The following is an 18,139-nucleotide window of genomic DNA, read 5'->3' as shown; positions in this document are numbered from 1 at the left end:
GGATGGTTCACGGCGAAGAGCTATCGCCCTTTACTTGCCTAAGGGGGGAGGTTAATCAAAAAAGCAACCACAAGTATTTCCTTTTGATCGCGCGAGGTTTTTTGCGGAATGTGTCTCGCATCAATTCATGGGGGAAAAATTTTTTTTTAATTGAAGAGGAGTTTTTTTTTAAAACCAGAATCTCTGTGTCCCCGTGCAGATTTGCCTCCTAGTTGTATGGATTGGAATGAGGTCGGACACGAGTTGATTTAGGAATTTGGGGACCAAAAACGACATCCGAACGCGTTTTTGGGCGACCCGAGGTTTGTAGGTCCCGTTTTAATAGCGCCGCGCAGCAACACCCCTAAACGTCGGTGCCAAAAATTAATCGTGTCCCGGGGGACCGCGAATCCGGACGGCCAAGGGGAAAGGTGGCGAGATGCTTCCAAGTTGTGTTGTGACAGCCTGCAAAGGAATGTCCGGTACGAGGTATAGAATCCGCCACTTTATTTCGATCGATGGTCAAAACGTGATCGAAACATACGGACACGATGCCCCCTGCACAGAGAGAAATTTCTTTAGATTTAATAAAAAATTTTTAAAAACAAAGAAAATTTTTCCATTGGGATATCGAATTAAAGTCGTTTATTTGCAATCACCAATACGATTATTTGCTTTTTTTAAAACACTTATTTTCTTGCCACAAATAAATTTATTTGGACAATAAAATAAGTTGTTTAAAAAGCAAATAATCGTATTTGTTGATTCAAATAACGATTTAATTCGATTATCCCAATGGAATAATTCTTTGACTTTATAATTTTAACATATAAGACGGGCAACAAGAGCCAATCGAACTCGCGGATTACCATGCCGTTATGCTAACGAAGCTAAATAATTTTTCCGTAGAATTAATACCATCCGGGTGCACAAGCACCATTTTTCAGCATTTATTAGTTTCCGTAGGGGGGTTAAAAGGGGTATTGAAATTAAATCTCATATGAGATTATTTCATAATTTAAAATCTTGCCGTGTCCAAGTAAAAATTTGGGTGGCCTGTTGCAACCGTATTTAATTCTAACGGAATTATTAGCTTCGTTAGGATCACGCATTGTCAGTCCGCGATTTGGCTCTTGTTGCCCGTCTTATCGTTAAATTTATATTTATAAAGATCCTTGTTAAACTCTTGTATTAATAAATTTATTAATCTAAAGAAATTCTTTTTCTCTGCACTCAAAATATTTATTTTGTTAAAAATATCTTTTATTCTATTCATTGTACAATATTTTGTTGTTTTTTTTTTTTTTTTTTTCTTTTCTTGCGTAAATTATTTTATTAAAAAATAAATTTACGCAAAAAAGCAACGAAATTATGTATCCACTGGATATACAAATAATAAAATTATTTAAACATGAAGATATTTTTGAGTCGAATCATTTTAACCTCCAGAACAGACTATATGACATAATAAAGAATATCGAAATGTCCTGTTTATTCGGATATATATCTTGGTACTTTAATTTAAGTCTTTTAAGAGCTTTATCGTATATCAAGAAACACGTGAGTGTCTTGTGCCCAGTTCGCGGCATAGCCCGAATAAAAGAGCGAGGCACACGTGTTTGTTTTACGGCGAATGGTAGCCTAGACGAACCTGGACAGAACCGACAGGATTGGCCCTATATGAGTATAAAGACATACTGAACACATGAGTACGAAGCACGCACGAGACTGATTGCCGATTTTTTGGGCGACCACTATGTGCGGAGACTGGACCAGACGAACAAGACAAGCGCGTCACTGCGAGTAACGAACGCACGAGGCACGACGTAACGGCACGAGGGCGGTTGGTGGATTGCCGAAAATTAGAACGCGCGCCAGATGGCGCAATACGCTTTTTCCCTGTCAGGAGACTAATTTTATTTCAAATAATATTATTTTAAACCAAAATAACTCCATTACTTAAATCAAATATCTTATTTACAATTTTAATGTAAATATATGATTATTTCATTGAACAATTTTAGTCTAAACCAAAAAGTATTTTAGTTTGAGACTTTCGCGGCCATTGGAATTATCAATGCAAAAGGTTTCCGGATGGATGTCGCGTGGTTTACCGCGTCCTGCCGACGGTGCAACTTTGTAGCCGTCATGAATAGGATTTTCTAGGTTAGGATAAACGACTCTGGAACGGCTTTTCACAAAAAACCCTTCTCCACGTAGTCCTCCGGGGGCCCGCTGGAGTATTGCTACTACCACCAAGTCTGCACGACGGCGGCTCCAGGAAAACTCGCGCCAGCTTTTCTGCGCTCACCTTTGCGACCTCCTCTGTCAGGGCTTCGTGACGAGGGGAGAAGACTAACGCCCCGCTTCGGTTGCCGCCCCACTTCCATGACGGCAGAGAAAAGGCTCAAAGCTTCAGCGCCACCCTTTTAAGGGTGTTGCTTGGGCATGATTTTACACACTCTTACGGATTCCGATTCCATGGCCACCTTTCTGCTTTTTTAAGCCCCAAAACCCCTTTTCATGGGTCCATGAGCTTTCGAGTTGGGGCCTTAACTTGCTTTTGGTTCATCCCACCCGCCATTTCTGTTTCCCAAAAAATGGCCCCACTTGGCACTCTGATTCGAAGTCCGGGGCTTCAAAATTCAAGAAAGCCAGAGATCTCCCCATTTAAGTTTGGAATAGGTTGAGGTCGTTTTGGGCCCCCCAAAGGCCTCTAATCTTTCGTTTTACCAGATAGACTGCGCGCTTTCCGTGCGGAAGGGCCCGAGGCCGCTATCCAAGGGGAAACTCGGAGGAAACCCTACTAATTTTCTTTTAGTCTTTCGCCCCTATACCCATTCCGACTCGTTTGCACGGACCCCGGGGGGGACATCGCCGACCGACGCGAAGCCAGCGCCGCTGACGATGAATTCCCCGTTCGATTTTTTTGGGTTTTTTAGGTTTACCCTGAAGGGTTTTCACGTACTCTTAAACTCTCTTTTAAAATTTCTTTTCAAACTTCCCTCACGGTACTTGTTCGTATGGGTTTCGGGGTGTTTTTAGCCTTAGATGGAGTTTACCACCCACTTAGACTGCATCTCAAGCAACCCATTCTAAGGAGAGATTCCCCGAGGCGGCACCGGTCGCTACGGGTGGCCCCTCTAGGTAAGTGGCCCCATTCAAGTGGACTTGGACCGCCCGGGGCCCTCGGGATAAGGGGATCCTTTCGAACCCAATTTCCCGCGGCGGAACCGCGGGATTCGGGGGCTGGGCTTTTTGTTCGCCCCGCCGCTACTAAGGAAACCCTGGTCAGTTTTTTTTTCCCCTTCCGCTTAAAAATATGCTTAAAAATTCAGGGGGTAATCTCCCCGCTCTGAGGTCGTCGCTAGTGAGTTTTCTAGCCGTTTGCCTCCCCCCGCGCGCTCATCGTGTCTCTCTTCTAAAATATATAAAGGGAGAGAAGAAGCGTCGACAGGAGCAGCAGCGGCAGCCCACGAAATACCGAGAAGGAAATCCCCGGGGGCGCTAACCGCACACACACTCGTTGGGGGAATGGAGACGATTATCGGGGGTTTTTGAAATTCTCGGCTCTCCTTTTCTTTTAAAACGAAATTCGGGGGGAAAATCGATTCGAGAGTAACGACGCGGCGCGCCGGTCTTTTTTTTGCTTTACGAAAATTTCGTGGACTCGGACACGGGGTCCTCGCGATTAAAAACCCTTCTCCGAAAGAGGAAAAGGATTACGAAGCTCCTCCCCGACGACGACCGCCGTTATTTCTCCGTAATACCTTTATTGTGCGGGAAAGGGCGCCTCGGATAAGGCGCGACGCTATGCACCAAGAGACGCGGACAGAGGCAGAGCACGGTCTCTGTGTGAGTACGGGGGGAGAGCGGTGAGACATGCGCTACCTATTTTGGGGGAGAAAAACGACGCACGCGCCGCTCTAGGGAAAGCGGTCCTTCACCGCCCTGACCCTTTTTTTTTCCCCTTTTTCTCCCTTTGCCGGCATCTTACTCTCTCCCATTTTTTTCCCCGGGTCTCGCTACCACACGACTTGGATACACAAAACCCTCCCCCTTTATTCGCCACATCCCCGGGCGCGTTCGCCAACGTTTTTACACGCTTGTGCGCTTCTCTTTCTCATTATTTTTCGGTGTGTTTTCCAAAAACGCAAAGGGTTTTCGCCGCCTGGTCGGCGCGGCACAGACACCTGGGCGAACGTTCAACATCGTCGTACGCCCATTGTAAGGTTTTCACAGGGGACAGGCGACGCGCGCGCCATTTTTTGGTCCCCCCTCGTGGCCGTGCGCGTTTCGGGCGCAAGTTTTAAGGGTACTAAAAAGCTCTCCCCCGGGCGTGGGCCGGGGAATGTATCCGGGGACCGCAATGCGTTCGAAATGCGATGTTCAGTGTCCTGCAGTTCACAATTTGCGAGAACCGTTTTTTTAATTTTTTCCCCGCGAGGCAAATTTATTTTTTTTAAAGTCGGCTGTAATACGAAGAGACGGATGCGGAGAAAATTTTAAATGTGGAGAAATTTAAATTTTTAGGGAAAGCATTTTATTCAAAACTCCGAGACAAAATTAAAAAAGCGGAAATTTGCTTAGAAAGAAAATAAATTGTGCGATCTCTTTTCGCTGATAAACGGAGATCCTCATTCAGACTCCTCGGTAGACTCATTTTGATCCTCGCGGAATTCGGCGCAAGGGTCATCCATTGAAAGCGTGGCCCACGTCTGAAATCCATTCGGGACGATTGCCCCATCACCTTCGAAAAGCAAGACAAGGCGGTTTTTTGGGGGAATTTTCCCCGCCTGGGAATCAAACAAACCGGGAAAAATCTCGGCGTCGAATATTTTCATTTTTACATTAACCTTTCTTCGTCGCCCGAAAAAACGTGACAATTTTAACATACCCCCCCGCCCCCCGCATTGAACGTATGCGAAATGCGAAATAGCCAAGGGAGTCTTTAACGTACGATAAACAAAAATCAATTTTCAATAACCAAGAAATCAAAAAAAAGATCAATGCATAATTCCTTGCGATCGAATAACGAGGGGAAGAAACAGAAGGTGAAAAACCTTTAAATTTTTGAGTAAATATTTTAAATTAAAGCGCTTCAATTTTCAATGGCCCGAGCCTTAGCAAAAATTCGCCTCTTCGGCTGTTCGACACCAAACAATTTTCTGTTTCGAAATTCTACCGAAAATGCGTGGGTCGAATAACAAATTCATAAATGCATACCTGGCTCGAAAACCACGCCGAAGAGGAAAATTGGCCTAACATAGTAGTTTTAACGTTAAAAGGGGAAAAGCCAAAACGCGGGGACAAAGCGTTATCCCAACGAACTAAATAATTTTTCCCTTAGAATTAAATACCGGCACAAGGGACCAAATTTTCTTGGACACGGCCAAAATTTTAAATAGAAAAAAATCTTATTTTAATTTAATTTTAATCCCCCCTTTAACTCCCCTACGGAAAAAAATGGGTTAAAAAAAAGCGTTTTTTACCAACATTAATATATTTGGTGTCTCGATGATGAAAAAAACAAGTAAAATTGATCTGTTTTTATATGGGTTGATGCGGGCACATACGCAGTGCAGCGTGTTTAAGGGCCCGCCGACGCGTAGGATCCCCCCCTGTCCCGAAAAGGGCTTAGCTTTTATAGGGGGTTTGAGTCGGAGGGTTTTTCCATTCTTTAGGATAGCCAGAACTCCTGGACGTCGTTCTTAGAGTCGTCTCTCCACAGGATTCGCTGCAGGCTTCGATCGTCCGGATGCACTAGGATCTGCCGATACATCTTTTCGATATCGGCAGCGAAGACGTATCTGTGGCGTCGCCAACGCAGCAGGATGTCAGTCAGCGCAGGAAGCAGATTCGGTCCAGTCAGAAGAAATTGGTTGAGAGAGTCCCCGTTCGGCAAGGAGCTCGAGCCGTTGAACACGACCCTCAGCTTAGTGGAAGTGCTGTCCGGACGCAGGACCCCGTGATGCGGCAGGTAACAGGTACCTCGTTGTGGCTCAGCTGGCGCTGGTGCAAGCATCATATGTCGCAGTTCCTTGTACTTTTGCATGAACTCTACGTACATGTCCTTAAAGTCGGCATCTTTCTCTAACCTTTTCTCCGTCTGTTGCAGAGCACGACTGGCGGCGCGACGAGTCCCAGACAGATCCGGGAGAGGCTCGATCGTTGGCAGCCGCACTATGTACCTGCCGTCAGGAGAGCGCGAGTGATGACGGCGGTAGTGCTCCTCGCACTCTAGTTCCGCCTTGGTGAGGGTCGGAGATGGCCGGTGGACTTCCTCCTGCTCCCAGAACCGCCGCACCAAGCAGGTGATGTCCTCCTCGATTTGGCAGTGATGAGCGGAGATGTGTTGGCTGGGCGCCGTCGAGCTAACTGGTACCTGAGAGAATCCATCCCAGACGAAAGGTTTGTTGAGGGTGCTACTGGTAATCCTTAGAAAACCGCAGGCCTTTTCGGTAGACCCTGAACGGATGATGGTCGGCATATACGGTCGGCTCCAGTAGGAATGTCGACGGGGGGCCACGAGAGCTAGAATTCCGGATCGGCTGAGCTCCAGGGTCTCTCAGATGGGTGCCTAGGTTCTGTCTACTGCTGGCGGCATCGCTCGCGGAAAAACCAAGCGTCACTTCGGCAGCACTAAAAGCGTTGACGAAGGTGGTGCGATTCACCCTCTGCGCGACTAGCAGGGTGAGATCTCACCTTTCCCGCTTTGTCACTCGGGCCTTTATCTCGGTCCTTCATCTCAGACTACCATAGGAGCACTACACAGGCGGCATTGCTTCTTCTAGGGGAAGTCGTAAGGCGCTGCGTCTAATCGCTTCGCGAAATGATGGGAAGATTCGGAGCCCTGGTCGATCAGAGGCGCGAGCTGGGACTGCCAGCGTTCGCGTTGGCAGTCGAGTACGCGGAAAGCTCTAGTCCGGGGAGCAGAGCAGGGCAGTAGTACCGTTGCGGAGGAAGAGTCTGCGCCTTGAGCCACGTGAGACCGGTCGTGGCGGCCTCGGCTTCCCGGAATGCATCGTGAAGCGAGGAGTGATGTCGACTGCCACACGCTGTACACGTCTTCTTCGAAGAGCACTCGGAAGATTGATGCCGGCCAAGGCAGTTTGAGCAGAGCTTATGCTCACGGACGAGCTGCTTACGCGCCATCGCCGTCTTATCCTTATAGTCGCCGCAGAACATAACAAAGTGGTCCCCCTGGCAGATGGAGCACCGGCTTCTGGACTTCTCTTTTGGATCTTGGCCTTTGACGTGGTGGCTCCTCGTTGATTTCGTAGTGCTGGAGCTGCTGCTGTCGTTCCTGGCCGGAAACAGCGCCTCCAACGTATGGAGCCGACGTTCTATGAAGGCCTCAAGCGAGGCGTAGCTTGGCGGACTCGTGGTGTGACTTATATCACTCTCCCATTCTCGCCTAGAGCGGCTGTCGAGGAGCTCTACGACGAGGTGGACGAAGAGATCCTCCGTGCGGTCTATCGGTCGGTCTATGCTCTTCAGGGAGCTGACAGTTGTTTTTACTCCATGGAAAAGCCTCCTCAATTCAGCGGCGGATTCGCTTTTCATCTTGGTCAACGCTAAGAAATTATTCAGATAATTACGAGTCAGCAATCTTTTGTTCTCGTAATAATCGCTTAGAGTTTTCCAGGCGATTTCATAGTTGTCTTCTGTGGTGCTGAGGTTACGAATCAGCAGATCGGCGTCACCCTTCACACAAAGTTTTAAGTAGTGTAACTTCTCCACAGGTTTTGCTGCCTGATTCCGGCCGATGAGGGATTGGAACAGATCCCGGAATGAAGGCCAATCCTCGTATTTCCCGGCGAAGGTAGGCGGTTGGATTTTTGGCAGCGCTGTCCGAGGAAGAGCCGGCCGCGGTAGAGCTGGCTGCCTGTAGCTGCAGCTGGAGAGCGCTCTTCAGATCGAGCATGAGGTCCTTGTTCAGCAGGTAAGCTTCCTCGCCTAAGGACGGGATGTCCTGTTTAGCGTAGACCTCATGCTTTATTTCGTCAACCCGATCGGCTAACGTATCATTAAGAGCGTCGAATTTATCCCATAGCTTCTCGAGATTTTGAAGCCGGGCCTCCACCGCGCCGAGGGTCATATTGGCCTCGCCGAGCTTCCGCAGGTTCTCGAACGCGCGCGAGATCTTGCCGTACAGCACCGTGGCGGTGGCAATGATCGCCTTCGTGTCTGTCATTTCTAACAATGTTTCTCTGTTCCAGAAGCACTGGTCACCGACACTCAATCACAATCGCTTCCGTGGCACCGGATTCACAGGAGGTTCCGGAGGAATCCGGCTCGAAGGACCAAAAAATGTGCGCGACGGAAAGATGGATAGGACGTGGTCGGAAGCGAGACCGAGAAATAGACACAACACTCGACACACGCGTAACGTTCACAAAAAAAATATATTTATATAAACTATTAACAAAAATTACAATTAATATACCGCACGCACCCGAATTTACCGACAGGAGAATTAGCCGGAGTTGTAATTACATAAGAGTTCCGCAAGGGCAAACGGATAATGAATTAGACAAAGAACAAGCCAATCTTTATCGTATGACACACCTTTATTCGCGATGAGGGCAATCGGAAAAAAGCGCCGCGGTCGCGAGAGAGGAAGCTTATATACGCCTTGTAATTCTAGAATATTCGAGTACATTTGCTGTCTTTCTATTGTGATATTAAGGGTGAAGGAACGTTTTACTGTAATTGATTTACATTGTTTTTCTCTCCCTCTCGCGCGAGCAGCGGCATTTTTGTTACAATTTGAGACTGTTTTAAGCGCTTAGTTTTCGAGGGCGGGAGTATCCGTATACTCTCGCGGCCGATCGCATAATTTAAATAGAATTTAAAATACGCATGTTAGACCGACGATTATTTAATTAATAAATTATATGCATGCTGCATGAGGCATGATCGAGATGCAGGAATTGAATAATTTTAACGCTACATGCTCGTGCAAGTAGTTTGTTACAATCTGGCGTTGTGGGTCAAGCACCGTCATTGTTTGAAAGAACATTTATTTTTCAAATAGTAGGCACTTCTGCTAAAAAAATCGGGCAGATTTTCTTTCAAAAGTTCCCGATACCAAGGTACGCCTATTGAGCAGGGCTAGAGTTTTCGTTCGTTATCGGAATATTATAACCAGACAAATCGCTTCCACCAAATACAAGAACGGGCCATCTGCACCAACCACCCACCGAATAAGAAGAGCTATCAATCTGTCAATTCCTTCCGGTGTCTGTGGCTGGTGAGGTTTCCCGTGTTGAGTCAAATTTAAGACGCAGGCTCACACTCTGGTGGGTGCCCTTCCGTCAATTCCTTTAAGTTTCAGCTTTGAAAACCATAGTTCCACCGGAACCCAAAAGCTTTGGTTCCCGGAAGCTGCCCGCCGAGTATCGGGAAGAACTTCGGCGGATCGCTAGCGGCATAGTTTATGGTTAGAACTAGGGCGGTATCTGATCGCCTTCGAACCTCTAACTTTCGTTCTTGATTAATGAAAACATTTTTGGCAAATGCTTTCGCTTCTGTCCGTCTTGCGACGATCCAAGAATTTCACCTCTAACGTCGCAATACGAATGCCCCCATCTGTCCCTATTAATCATTACCTCGGGGTTCCGAAAACCAACAAAATAGAACCGAGGTCCTATTCCATTATTCCATGCACGCAGTATTCAGGCGAAGGTAGCCTGCTTTAAGCACTCTAATTTGTTCAAAGTAAACGTACCGGCCCGACTCGACACTCAGTAAAGAGCACCGCGACGGGATATAGTTGGGCCGCCCCTCGCGAGGCTAAGCCACCGGTAGGACGTCCCACATCACGCCAGTTATAACACCCGCGAGCGGTGAACCGACGGTGTGCGACACAGATTCAACTACGAGCTTTTTAACCGCAACAACTTTAATATACGCTATTGGAGCTGGAATTACCGCGGCTGCTGGCACCAGACTTGCCCTCCAATGGATCCTCGTTAAAGGATTTAAAGTGTACTCATTCCGATTACGGGGCCTCGGATGAGTCCCGTACAAGCGAGAACTCGGGAAAGGCGCAAGTTCGCTCGCGGCGCTTTGCTCTGCGGAAAGCAAAAAAATTTTTCCAGCCCGTTTAGGGGCCCGGTTTTTGTTGTTGTTAGCGGGCGCCACCCCCGGGCCCCGCAACCTTTGCCCGTCCCAAAAAGGTCCGATCGGGGGCTTTTGTTTTGGGAAGCGGGCGACACCCCGGGGGACCCCGCCCCCTTTGCCCCAACTCCGATCGCGGCGTGTTGCTTTCGTTGGCGGGGGACACCCCGGGGGCAGCGCGTTGTACCCCAAGTCCGATCGCGGCGGTTTGATTCTTTGGCAGGCAACCCCCCGGGGCCCGCGGCCGCCCGTACCCTAGTCCGTCGGGGGTTTGTTGTTTTTGTTGGCGGGCGAACCCCGGCCGCACAAGCCGCTTTTTCAAGTTCGCTCGCGGAGTTTTGCTTTGGGCCGGACAGCGACAAATTCTTCCAAGTTCGATCGCGAGGTTTTGCTTTCGCCGGGGAGCGAGGAAATTTCTTCCAAGTCCTTTCCCCCCGCGGCGTGTTGCTTTCGCCGGCAGAGCGAGAAATTTTTTCCAAGTCCGTTCGCGGCGTGGTGTTTTCGCGGGCGAGCGAAAAATTTTCACAAGTCCGTGGGGCGGGTGTTGCTTTCCCCGGCGAGCGAGAAATTTTTCCGCCCCCGTTCGCGGCGTGTTGTTGCCGGCGAGCGAAAAAATTCATCCAAGTCTTTTTCGCGGCGTGGGCTTTCGCCGTCGAACGTGGGGTCTCGTTTACCGCAAGCCGAACCCCCAGCGAGGGCTGAGTCTCAACAGATCGCAGCGTTGGTAATGTCTCCGGTACAAAATCCCGCCGGGTTAAACCTAAGTCGTTACAGCGATCCGAGTCTGACATCGAACTTGCGAACCATTAAATCGACGTTTAGAGCGTGCCGTGTAGCGGGGAGATCCCGGGGGGCGGGGGAAGGCGCCGTACGGCAAACCGGGCTCGTGCGACGCCGGCCCGAGGACCGGCCGCCTATAAGGTCAAGTGTTTTACACCTTGCGCCCTTCGACTCACGGATCTGAGTATCCTTTCCACCTCGATGGGGGATTACGGCCCCCTTAAGAGGCTTTTGGCATATCCCACGGATGGTAGCTTGCCCACCGGCCCGCTCGACCCCCCCGTGCTGAACCAAATGTCCAAACCTGCGGTTCTCTCGATGAGCAGGGTTTAAATATGCAATGACTAGTCATCAGTTTGGGAAAAAATAACTGGCCACGAGGTCTAAACCCCTACGTCCCGGTTTGGGGGGGAACCATCCGGGCGGGTGGCAATTTGTTCGCAAAGATAGGGGGAAAAGCCGACATCGAAGGATCAAAAAAGGGACGTCGCTTGAAAAGCTTGGCCCCCACAAACCCCGTTTTCCCTGTGGGAACTTTTCTGACACCTCTGCTGAAAACTCTTCAAGCCAAAAGGATCGATAGGCCGTGCTTTCGCAGTCTCTATGCGTACTGAACACGAGATCAAGCCAGCTTTTGCCCTTTGCTCTACGCGAGGTTTCTGTCCTCGCTGAGCTGGCCTTAGGACACCTGCGTTATTCTTTGACAGATGTACCGCCCCAGTCAAACTCCCCGCCTGGCAGTGTCCTCGATCGGATCACGCGGGAGTATTAAAGGCGATCGGCCGAGGCCTCACGCCCACTCTGACACGCTTGGCTCTAGAACACAGTGACCGCCGGGGCGCGAAGCCCTCGGGGCACGCGCTCCGCCTAACCGAGTAAGTAAGGAAACGATGAAAGTAGTGGTATTTCACCGGCGATGTTTGCCATCTCCCACTTATGCCTACACCTCTCATGTCTCCTTACAGTGCCAGACTAGAGTCAAGCTCAACAGGGTCTTCTTTCCCCGCTAATTTTTCCAAGCCCGTTCCCTTGGCAGTGGTTTCGCTAGACAGTAGATAGGGACATTTATTATTTATTATTTGTTGCACCCCTTCATTTCGCGGCTCCCAATGTATATCATATCCGCTTGTTTTATCTAATGCTAATTGTATTCATCTACACTCGTTCACATAATGTGATCGTATATGTTCAAGTGGTTATGTATAAGTTTATTTCTTTATAGAATTTATTAAGTTACATTATTGGCTCTTAGCCGTCAGTAATCGTACTAACGTTTCCATCCCCGCCACGTGGAGGCGAGACTTCTACTCAGCGAAACCATTTCCTTATTTTATATGTTGTTTTTCAATAAAAAAACAATTCTTTGTTAACTTTCTTTCGATTTAATAAAGTCTTTCCATATCAGAAAGACATTCATTTCTTCAATTCCAAATTCGTTCGTTTCTTAAAATGTTAATATTTTGACAAGGAGAAGATAATATTGATATTAAGTCTCCTCTTATCATGCAATCGGACAGGATAGTGTGAACTTCCCCCCAATCTGAATAGTCTATCGTTTTATGAACATTGGACTAGATTAGTATGGAGCAGCATCTTCTGATTGGAACGGAACCAGGGATTTTTCCACGAAGTCACATTGGGGAACTAATAGGTTATACGTAATACGGCCCTTGAACGGAATTTTTCCATATGTGTTGCCACGTTTCTTCTAACTTTTAAACAACTTGGGACTTTAATGTTTTTATGTACTCCTTTGTTTCCCTTTCTTCAAAAGTCGTTTTTATTTCCATGTTATCATAAATAAAATTTTTTTTTTTTTAATATTATAAAATGACCCCTCTTTTAAAAGCCCTTTCAAGTCAATAGGTAAATACCAGTCAGGTTTTGGGGCTTAATTTATTTTTTCTGCGGGGTTTTATTTGTTGCTAATAAACAAAGCCCCGGGGGGGGGGCCCAAAATTTCCTTTTGCGGAGAGGGGGGGGCTCTTTTTGATCCCAAAACCCCCCCCCAAATTTTAAGGGAAATTGGAGTAAAAAAAAATTTTTTATAAATTTTTAAAAAAACCCCCTTTTTCCATTCCCTTTTTATTTTTATTGCCCCCTTTTTAAATTTTTAAAACGAATATTTTCCCCCACTTTTTCCTTTTGTAATTTTTTAAATGGGGAAAAAACAAAATTTTTTAAAACCTTTTTAACCCCGAGAAACTTTATTTCTGTAAAAAATTTTTAAAATTTTTTTTTTCCCCCCCAAGGACTCTGGGTTTTTTTTTCAGAATCCTTTTTCCCTTTTTTTAAAACACGCCCTTGTTTTTTTTCCCCATATTTGAAACCCCCTACCCCACTCCCCTTTATTACCCTTTTTTTTTCCTTCGGGGGCCCTTCCTCTAATTTTTTCCTTTTGGGTTTTTTCCCGGCACTGGGGTTGGGGAAAAAACCCCCATATGAAATTTTTTCAAAACTCTTTTTGGTTTTGTTTTTTGGGTTTCCCCTAATAAATTTGGCCCCCCAAAAGTTCCATGCGGGGGGCCCAAAAAAAAGGAAAAACCCCCCGGGAACCCCCCCTTTTTTCCGGAGCTTGGATCCCCCCCAAATTAAAACCCCCGGGGGTTCCCAAAATTTTCCCTTTTTGATTCCGGAAAAACCTTTTAACCCCCCCAAAAAAAATTTCCTTTTCCCCCGGGGGAAACCCCCTAACCCCCGCCCCAAAAAAACCCCCCCAAAAAAGATTGTCGTTTTTTTCTACTTATTGGGGCAAATAGGGGCCCTTAAGTATTTGTTTTGGCCCATTTAAAAAGTGACCCCTCTGTTTTTTGGTCCTCCGGGGAGGGCCCTTTATAAGCCCCTATTAAAATTTTGGGGGCCCCCATTTTTAGACTTTTTTTAAATTTTTTGAAAAAGTTTTTTCCATATTCTTTGAAAAATTTTTCCCAAAAAAAATGACAACATTTAGATTTGGGCCCGTACAAAATTTTGGATCGCCCCCGGTCCCTTTTTAGGGGTTTTGAGGAACCCTTTTTTAAAAACCCGGGGTTTTTTTTGGTTTTTGGGAAAATTTTTTTCCCCAAAAATGGTTGAAGGTGAAAATAAAGTGCTTTTTTGCTGTTTTTCCAAAAATTTTTTTTAAAATTTCCGCTGTTTTTTTTTTCCCCCCGGAACTTTTTTCTTTTTGTTTTTTTAAATTTTTTTTTAAACTATTTCGTCCCTTCTTTTTCCTGTTTCCCTATTGTAGTTTAAGTATTCGCTTAAAAAATGTTTTTTAGGGTTTTTTGAATCCCCTGCCCCTTTTTTAAAAATTCCCCCCTTTTCCCCCCCCGGGATTAATGTTTTTCCCAAAAAAAAATTTTTGCCGAGAATTTCCCAAACAGTTTAAAATCCAAAACCCCCTTTTTTCGTAATTGGATATACTATTTTTAAATTTTTTTTATCATTGTTGATGCCATCCCCAAGGGTTTTTTGTAGTGTTCCCCTTTTTTGAAAACATTTTCCCGAGTCCCCTTTTTTTTTTTTCCCCAAAAACTCTCTTTTTTGTCCCTTCTTGTTGCCCAAAAATATTTTCAAAAAGTTTTTCAACGGGGCCTTTTTTTTTTTTTAAGTTTTCCCGTTAAAACCCCCTTTAAAAAATTCTACGAATGCCGCCAAACTTTTTTTTAAGTTGGTCCCCCTTTTTTTCCCTAAAACCCGGTATTTTTTCCCAGACAAAAAGGGCTTCTCCACTTATTGCTACTGCTTTTAAGTCAATCTTTTTTAAAAAGATTAAAGGCTTTCCCCCGGGCTTTTTTTTTTTTTATTTCTTTCAAAAGGGGGGCCCTTGAGTTTTTATTTTTTTAAAAATCGCCAAAAAAAAATCCCAATTGACCCCTTTTTTTAAATTATAAGTTGTCCTTTTTATTACCTTTATTTTTTTTTTGGGAATTTTTTTTTTTTATGTTTAAAATAATACAATTTGGTTTTTAGGAAGGGCATTTTTTGGGAAGCCCCCTTTCCCAAATTAATACCTTCAGGGCCCCACTATTTACCCCAAAATCAAGTCTTTTTTGGTCCCTAAAAATTTTTTAAAAAGAACGTTGGTTGTTTTTTCCCCCCTGATTTTTAAAAAAATTAAAATTTTTTTTTTTTTAGGAAAACCTCGAGTAAAATTTTTCCCTTTTGCGTTGTTTTCTTTGCAAAAACCCCCAAAAATTTTGGGGGAGCATTGGGGGGCCAAATTTATATGAAATTTTGGGGGTTTTTAAAGTTTTTATTAAGTCTCCCCAAAAAATTAATAAAATGTTTTGCTTTCCCTGGAAAATTTACAATAAACTATACCAAATATAAGTTTACTTTTATGTATTTTTGTGCCCCAAGCTATTTTTTTGTCCGTAAAAAATTTTTTTTTTTTTTGAAAAGTTATTTTTCCGGGGTTTTAAAAAACTTAGCAAAAATTTTGGGTTTTTTCCCTTTTTACTTTTAAAAAAATCTTGCAAAAAGTGAAGCGGGCCTTTTACTTGTCCTTGGAAACTTTTTGGGGTTTTGTATCGAAACCCCCATCAAAGCCTTGTTCCCTTTCTTTTTTAAACTTAATTGTATGATTTTTTTTGCGAAAGGGCCCCAAAAATTTTTTTAAAAAATTTTTTTAAATTTGGTTTAAAAAATTTTATTCTTTTCGATTTTAGTTTCTCTTAGATTTTCCGGGGATCCCCCTTTCCCTTTCAGTATGATGTGTGTTTTCCCCCTTTTAAAATTTTTTTTTTTCCCCAAATTTTTGCAGACTGGGGGAAATTTTTTTCCTCTCTGAGCAATTTTGCTTATTTTTGGGGCCCCCCCCCCCCCCATGTCCAAAGTGGGGGTTTTTTTTCCCTTTCAGTGTTTTTAAAAGGGGGGTTTAAAAATAGGGCAACGGAAGCCCTAGGGGGAAAGGGTAAAATTTTTCAAAATTTTTCCTTTTTGATTTTTCCCCCTTTTAATATTGTCCCTTTTTTTCTTAAAAGTTTTCCTTTTTTTTTTTTCCCCCCCCCCTTATTACCCCTTATTAGTAAAATTTTTGGGTTTTTAAAAAAAGGGGTTTATCGATTTTAAAAACCCCCCCTTTTTTTTTTTCCTTTTGGGGATTCCCCAAAAATTTCCCCAAAAAATTTTTGACCCAAAAAATTTTTTCCCTAAATCCCCTTTTTGGGGGGACTTTTTACGTTTAAATCCCTTTTACGGGTTTTCCCTTTTCCCCAGGGGAAAAATTTTTTTTTCAGCCCCCATTCATTTTTTTTTTATTTTTGGGGGAAATTTTAAAAATTTTTTTTTCCCCCTTCCCTTTTTCCCCTAGGGGGGCCCCCGTTTCCCAAAACCCTTTTTATTTTTTAAACCTTTTTTTTTAATTAAGGATTCATTTTTTTTTGTAATTTTTCTTTGACAAACCCCCCCCTTAAAAAACCCCTTTTTTTTTTAAAAGGGTTAAAAATCATTAAAACCCCCGAATTTGTCTTGAAAAAAGCTTTTTAGGTAGTACGTTGGTAATTTCTTTTTTTTTTTAGTTTTCCCGTTTTTCCCCGGGGGTGGAGTGAAAAGGGCCCCCTTTAACATAGGGGAAAAAAAAACTGATGAATTTTTTGATGCCAGGTTTTAAAAAAAACCCCTTTTAAAATTTTTTTCTCCAAAAAAAAAACTCTCTTGTAAATTTTTCCCCCTTTTGTAAAACCCCCTTAGACAAATGAACTTAATTTTTTTTTTATTGGGTTTTTTTGTTTTTTTTAAAAAGAAACTTTTTTAGAGTACCTTTTTTAAAATTCCCCCCTTTTCTAGCGTAACTTCCCCTTTTGTCCTTTTAACTTTCGGTGAGGGGCCCTTTTTTTTTCCCTTTTTTCTTTTAAAACTAATTTTTACGTTTTTTTTTAAAAGGGTTTTTTTAAAAAAAAAAATTTATTATCATCAGTTTTTTGGATTTTTTGGGGAAAGGGGCGTTTTTTTTTTTTTTTTTTAGCCCAGAGTTAGGGCCCCCCCACCTTGTTCAAGCAAAGCGCCCAAAGCAAGGGCCCATTTTTTCCCCAGTTTTATTTTCGCCGATGGTGGTGGTGGAAAATTGGGGGAAAAAACTCCCCCTTTTTTTGGGGAAAAAGGGCCCGTTTTTTATTTTCCCGGGTTTTTTTCGTTAAATTTGGTTTGAAAGTATTTTTTGTTTTTTTTTTTTTTTCCCCCCTTTTTTATTCCCAAAGAGTAAGGTAGGGAAAAAAATACAATGATTTAGAGCCCCATGATAAAAAAACCCAAACCCAGCTCTTGGGGGGCGGCAAGGGAAACCCCCCGGGGAACCCTTTTTTCCCCCCGCGTTTCCCGGGGTTTGGGCCCCAAAAAAACCATCGGGAAAAATTTCCCCCTTAAACCCTTTTGGTTTTAAAAAGTTTTTGGGGGATTTTGGGCTGTTTTCCCCCCCTTCCAAAAAAAATCCGGCAAGGTTTAACCCAAACCCCCGGGGGAAAACCCCCCCGGCCCAAATTCGAAGGGTTTTTTCGGGGGCGAAAGCCCTAAAATGCTCCTTCTCACTCCAATGCGCTCCAAAACCCTTCGTTCAACCCGGGAAAAAAGAGGCGATAGATGTTGGTCACGTTAGAGCATACTCTAAGGAGCAATTAGGAGCACGCTCTATTTCCTTACCTTCGAAGGTGGTGCATTTGGGGGGTATTTTATCGCGCATTGGGGTTTTGAAGTTGTAGGGAAACAGTATCCACTGCTCAAGAGTCGGGTAGTCCCCAAAAACCCCGCTTTTATTATTTGGCAAAGCCGTTACGTCTTGTAAATTTTACAATGGGAAACCCTTTTTTAATATTCAGGTAAGAATTTTTATTGAGTGATTACTTAAATACTCTAATACTTTTTTTATTTTTACTTTAATTTAAATAATAAAATAAATTCTAAGAGATAGATTAAATGATTTTTTTCTAAAATAAATTTTAAAATTTCATAAATATTGTTTCATATTAAAAGTTTTTTTTTTTCAGTGTGAAAACCCAAATGGTTTTCTTAAAAATTTTTAAACCCCCCAGGGCTTTTGCGGTTTTACTTTGTTGTAATGTACAAAAAAAACTCGACACAGTTCCAACCACAATTTCGGGCCTTTTGGGTTTGTACTGAATAAATTTTTTACAATTTAACCCACTTTAAACCCCGGAGTCCTTCTGTTTCAGTTCCCGTACAAGCTCTATGCAGTACACCACCCCTTTTTCTTCATGACTTTCAATTTTGAATGTTTTTCTAAAAAGAGGTCCTTTTGAAATTTAGCCCCAGATTA

General features: G+C 44.2%; 1 protein-coding gene and 1 pseudogene across 1 annotated transcript; both read right to left on the bottom strand.

Annotated features, from left to right (window-relative positions):
• Positions 1–5,659: 5,659 nt before the first annotated feature.
• On the bottom strand, positions 5,660–6,469 carry LOC146720581 (uncharacterized). The gene has a single exon (XM_085488246.1). It carries the CDS (start codon positions 6,467–6,469, stop codon positions 5,660–5,662), a length of 810 nt encoding a protein of 269 aa, XP_085344372.1.
• Positions 6,470–10,786: 4,317 nt separating this feature from the next.
• Positions 10,787–12,052, bottom strand: LOC146720580 (large subunit ribosomal RNA; annotated as a pseudogene).
• Positions 12,053–18,139: the final 6,087 nt, after the last annotated feature.

The sequence above is a fragment of the Nylanderia fulva genome, unplaced genomic scaffold, assembly GCF_048542155.1.
Source record: "Nylanderia fulva isolate GAGA-0341 unplaced genomic scaffold, ASM4854215v1 Scaffold661, whole genome shotgun sequence".
NCBI classification, from domain to species: Eukaryota; Metazoa; Arthropoda; class Insecta; order Hymenoptera; family Formicidae; genus Nylanderia; species Nylanderia fulva.
Note: the sequence above shows the minus strand (reverse complement) of the source record. Positions and strands in the feature narration are given on the sequence as shown.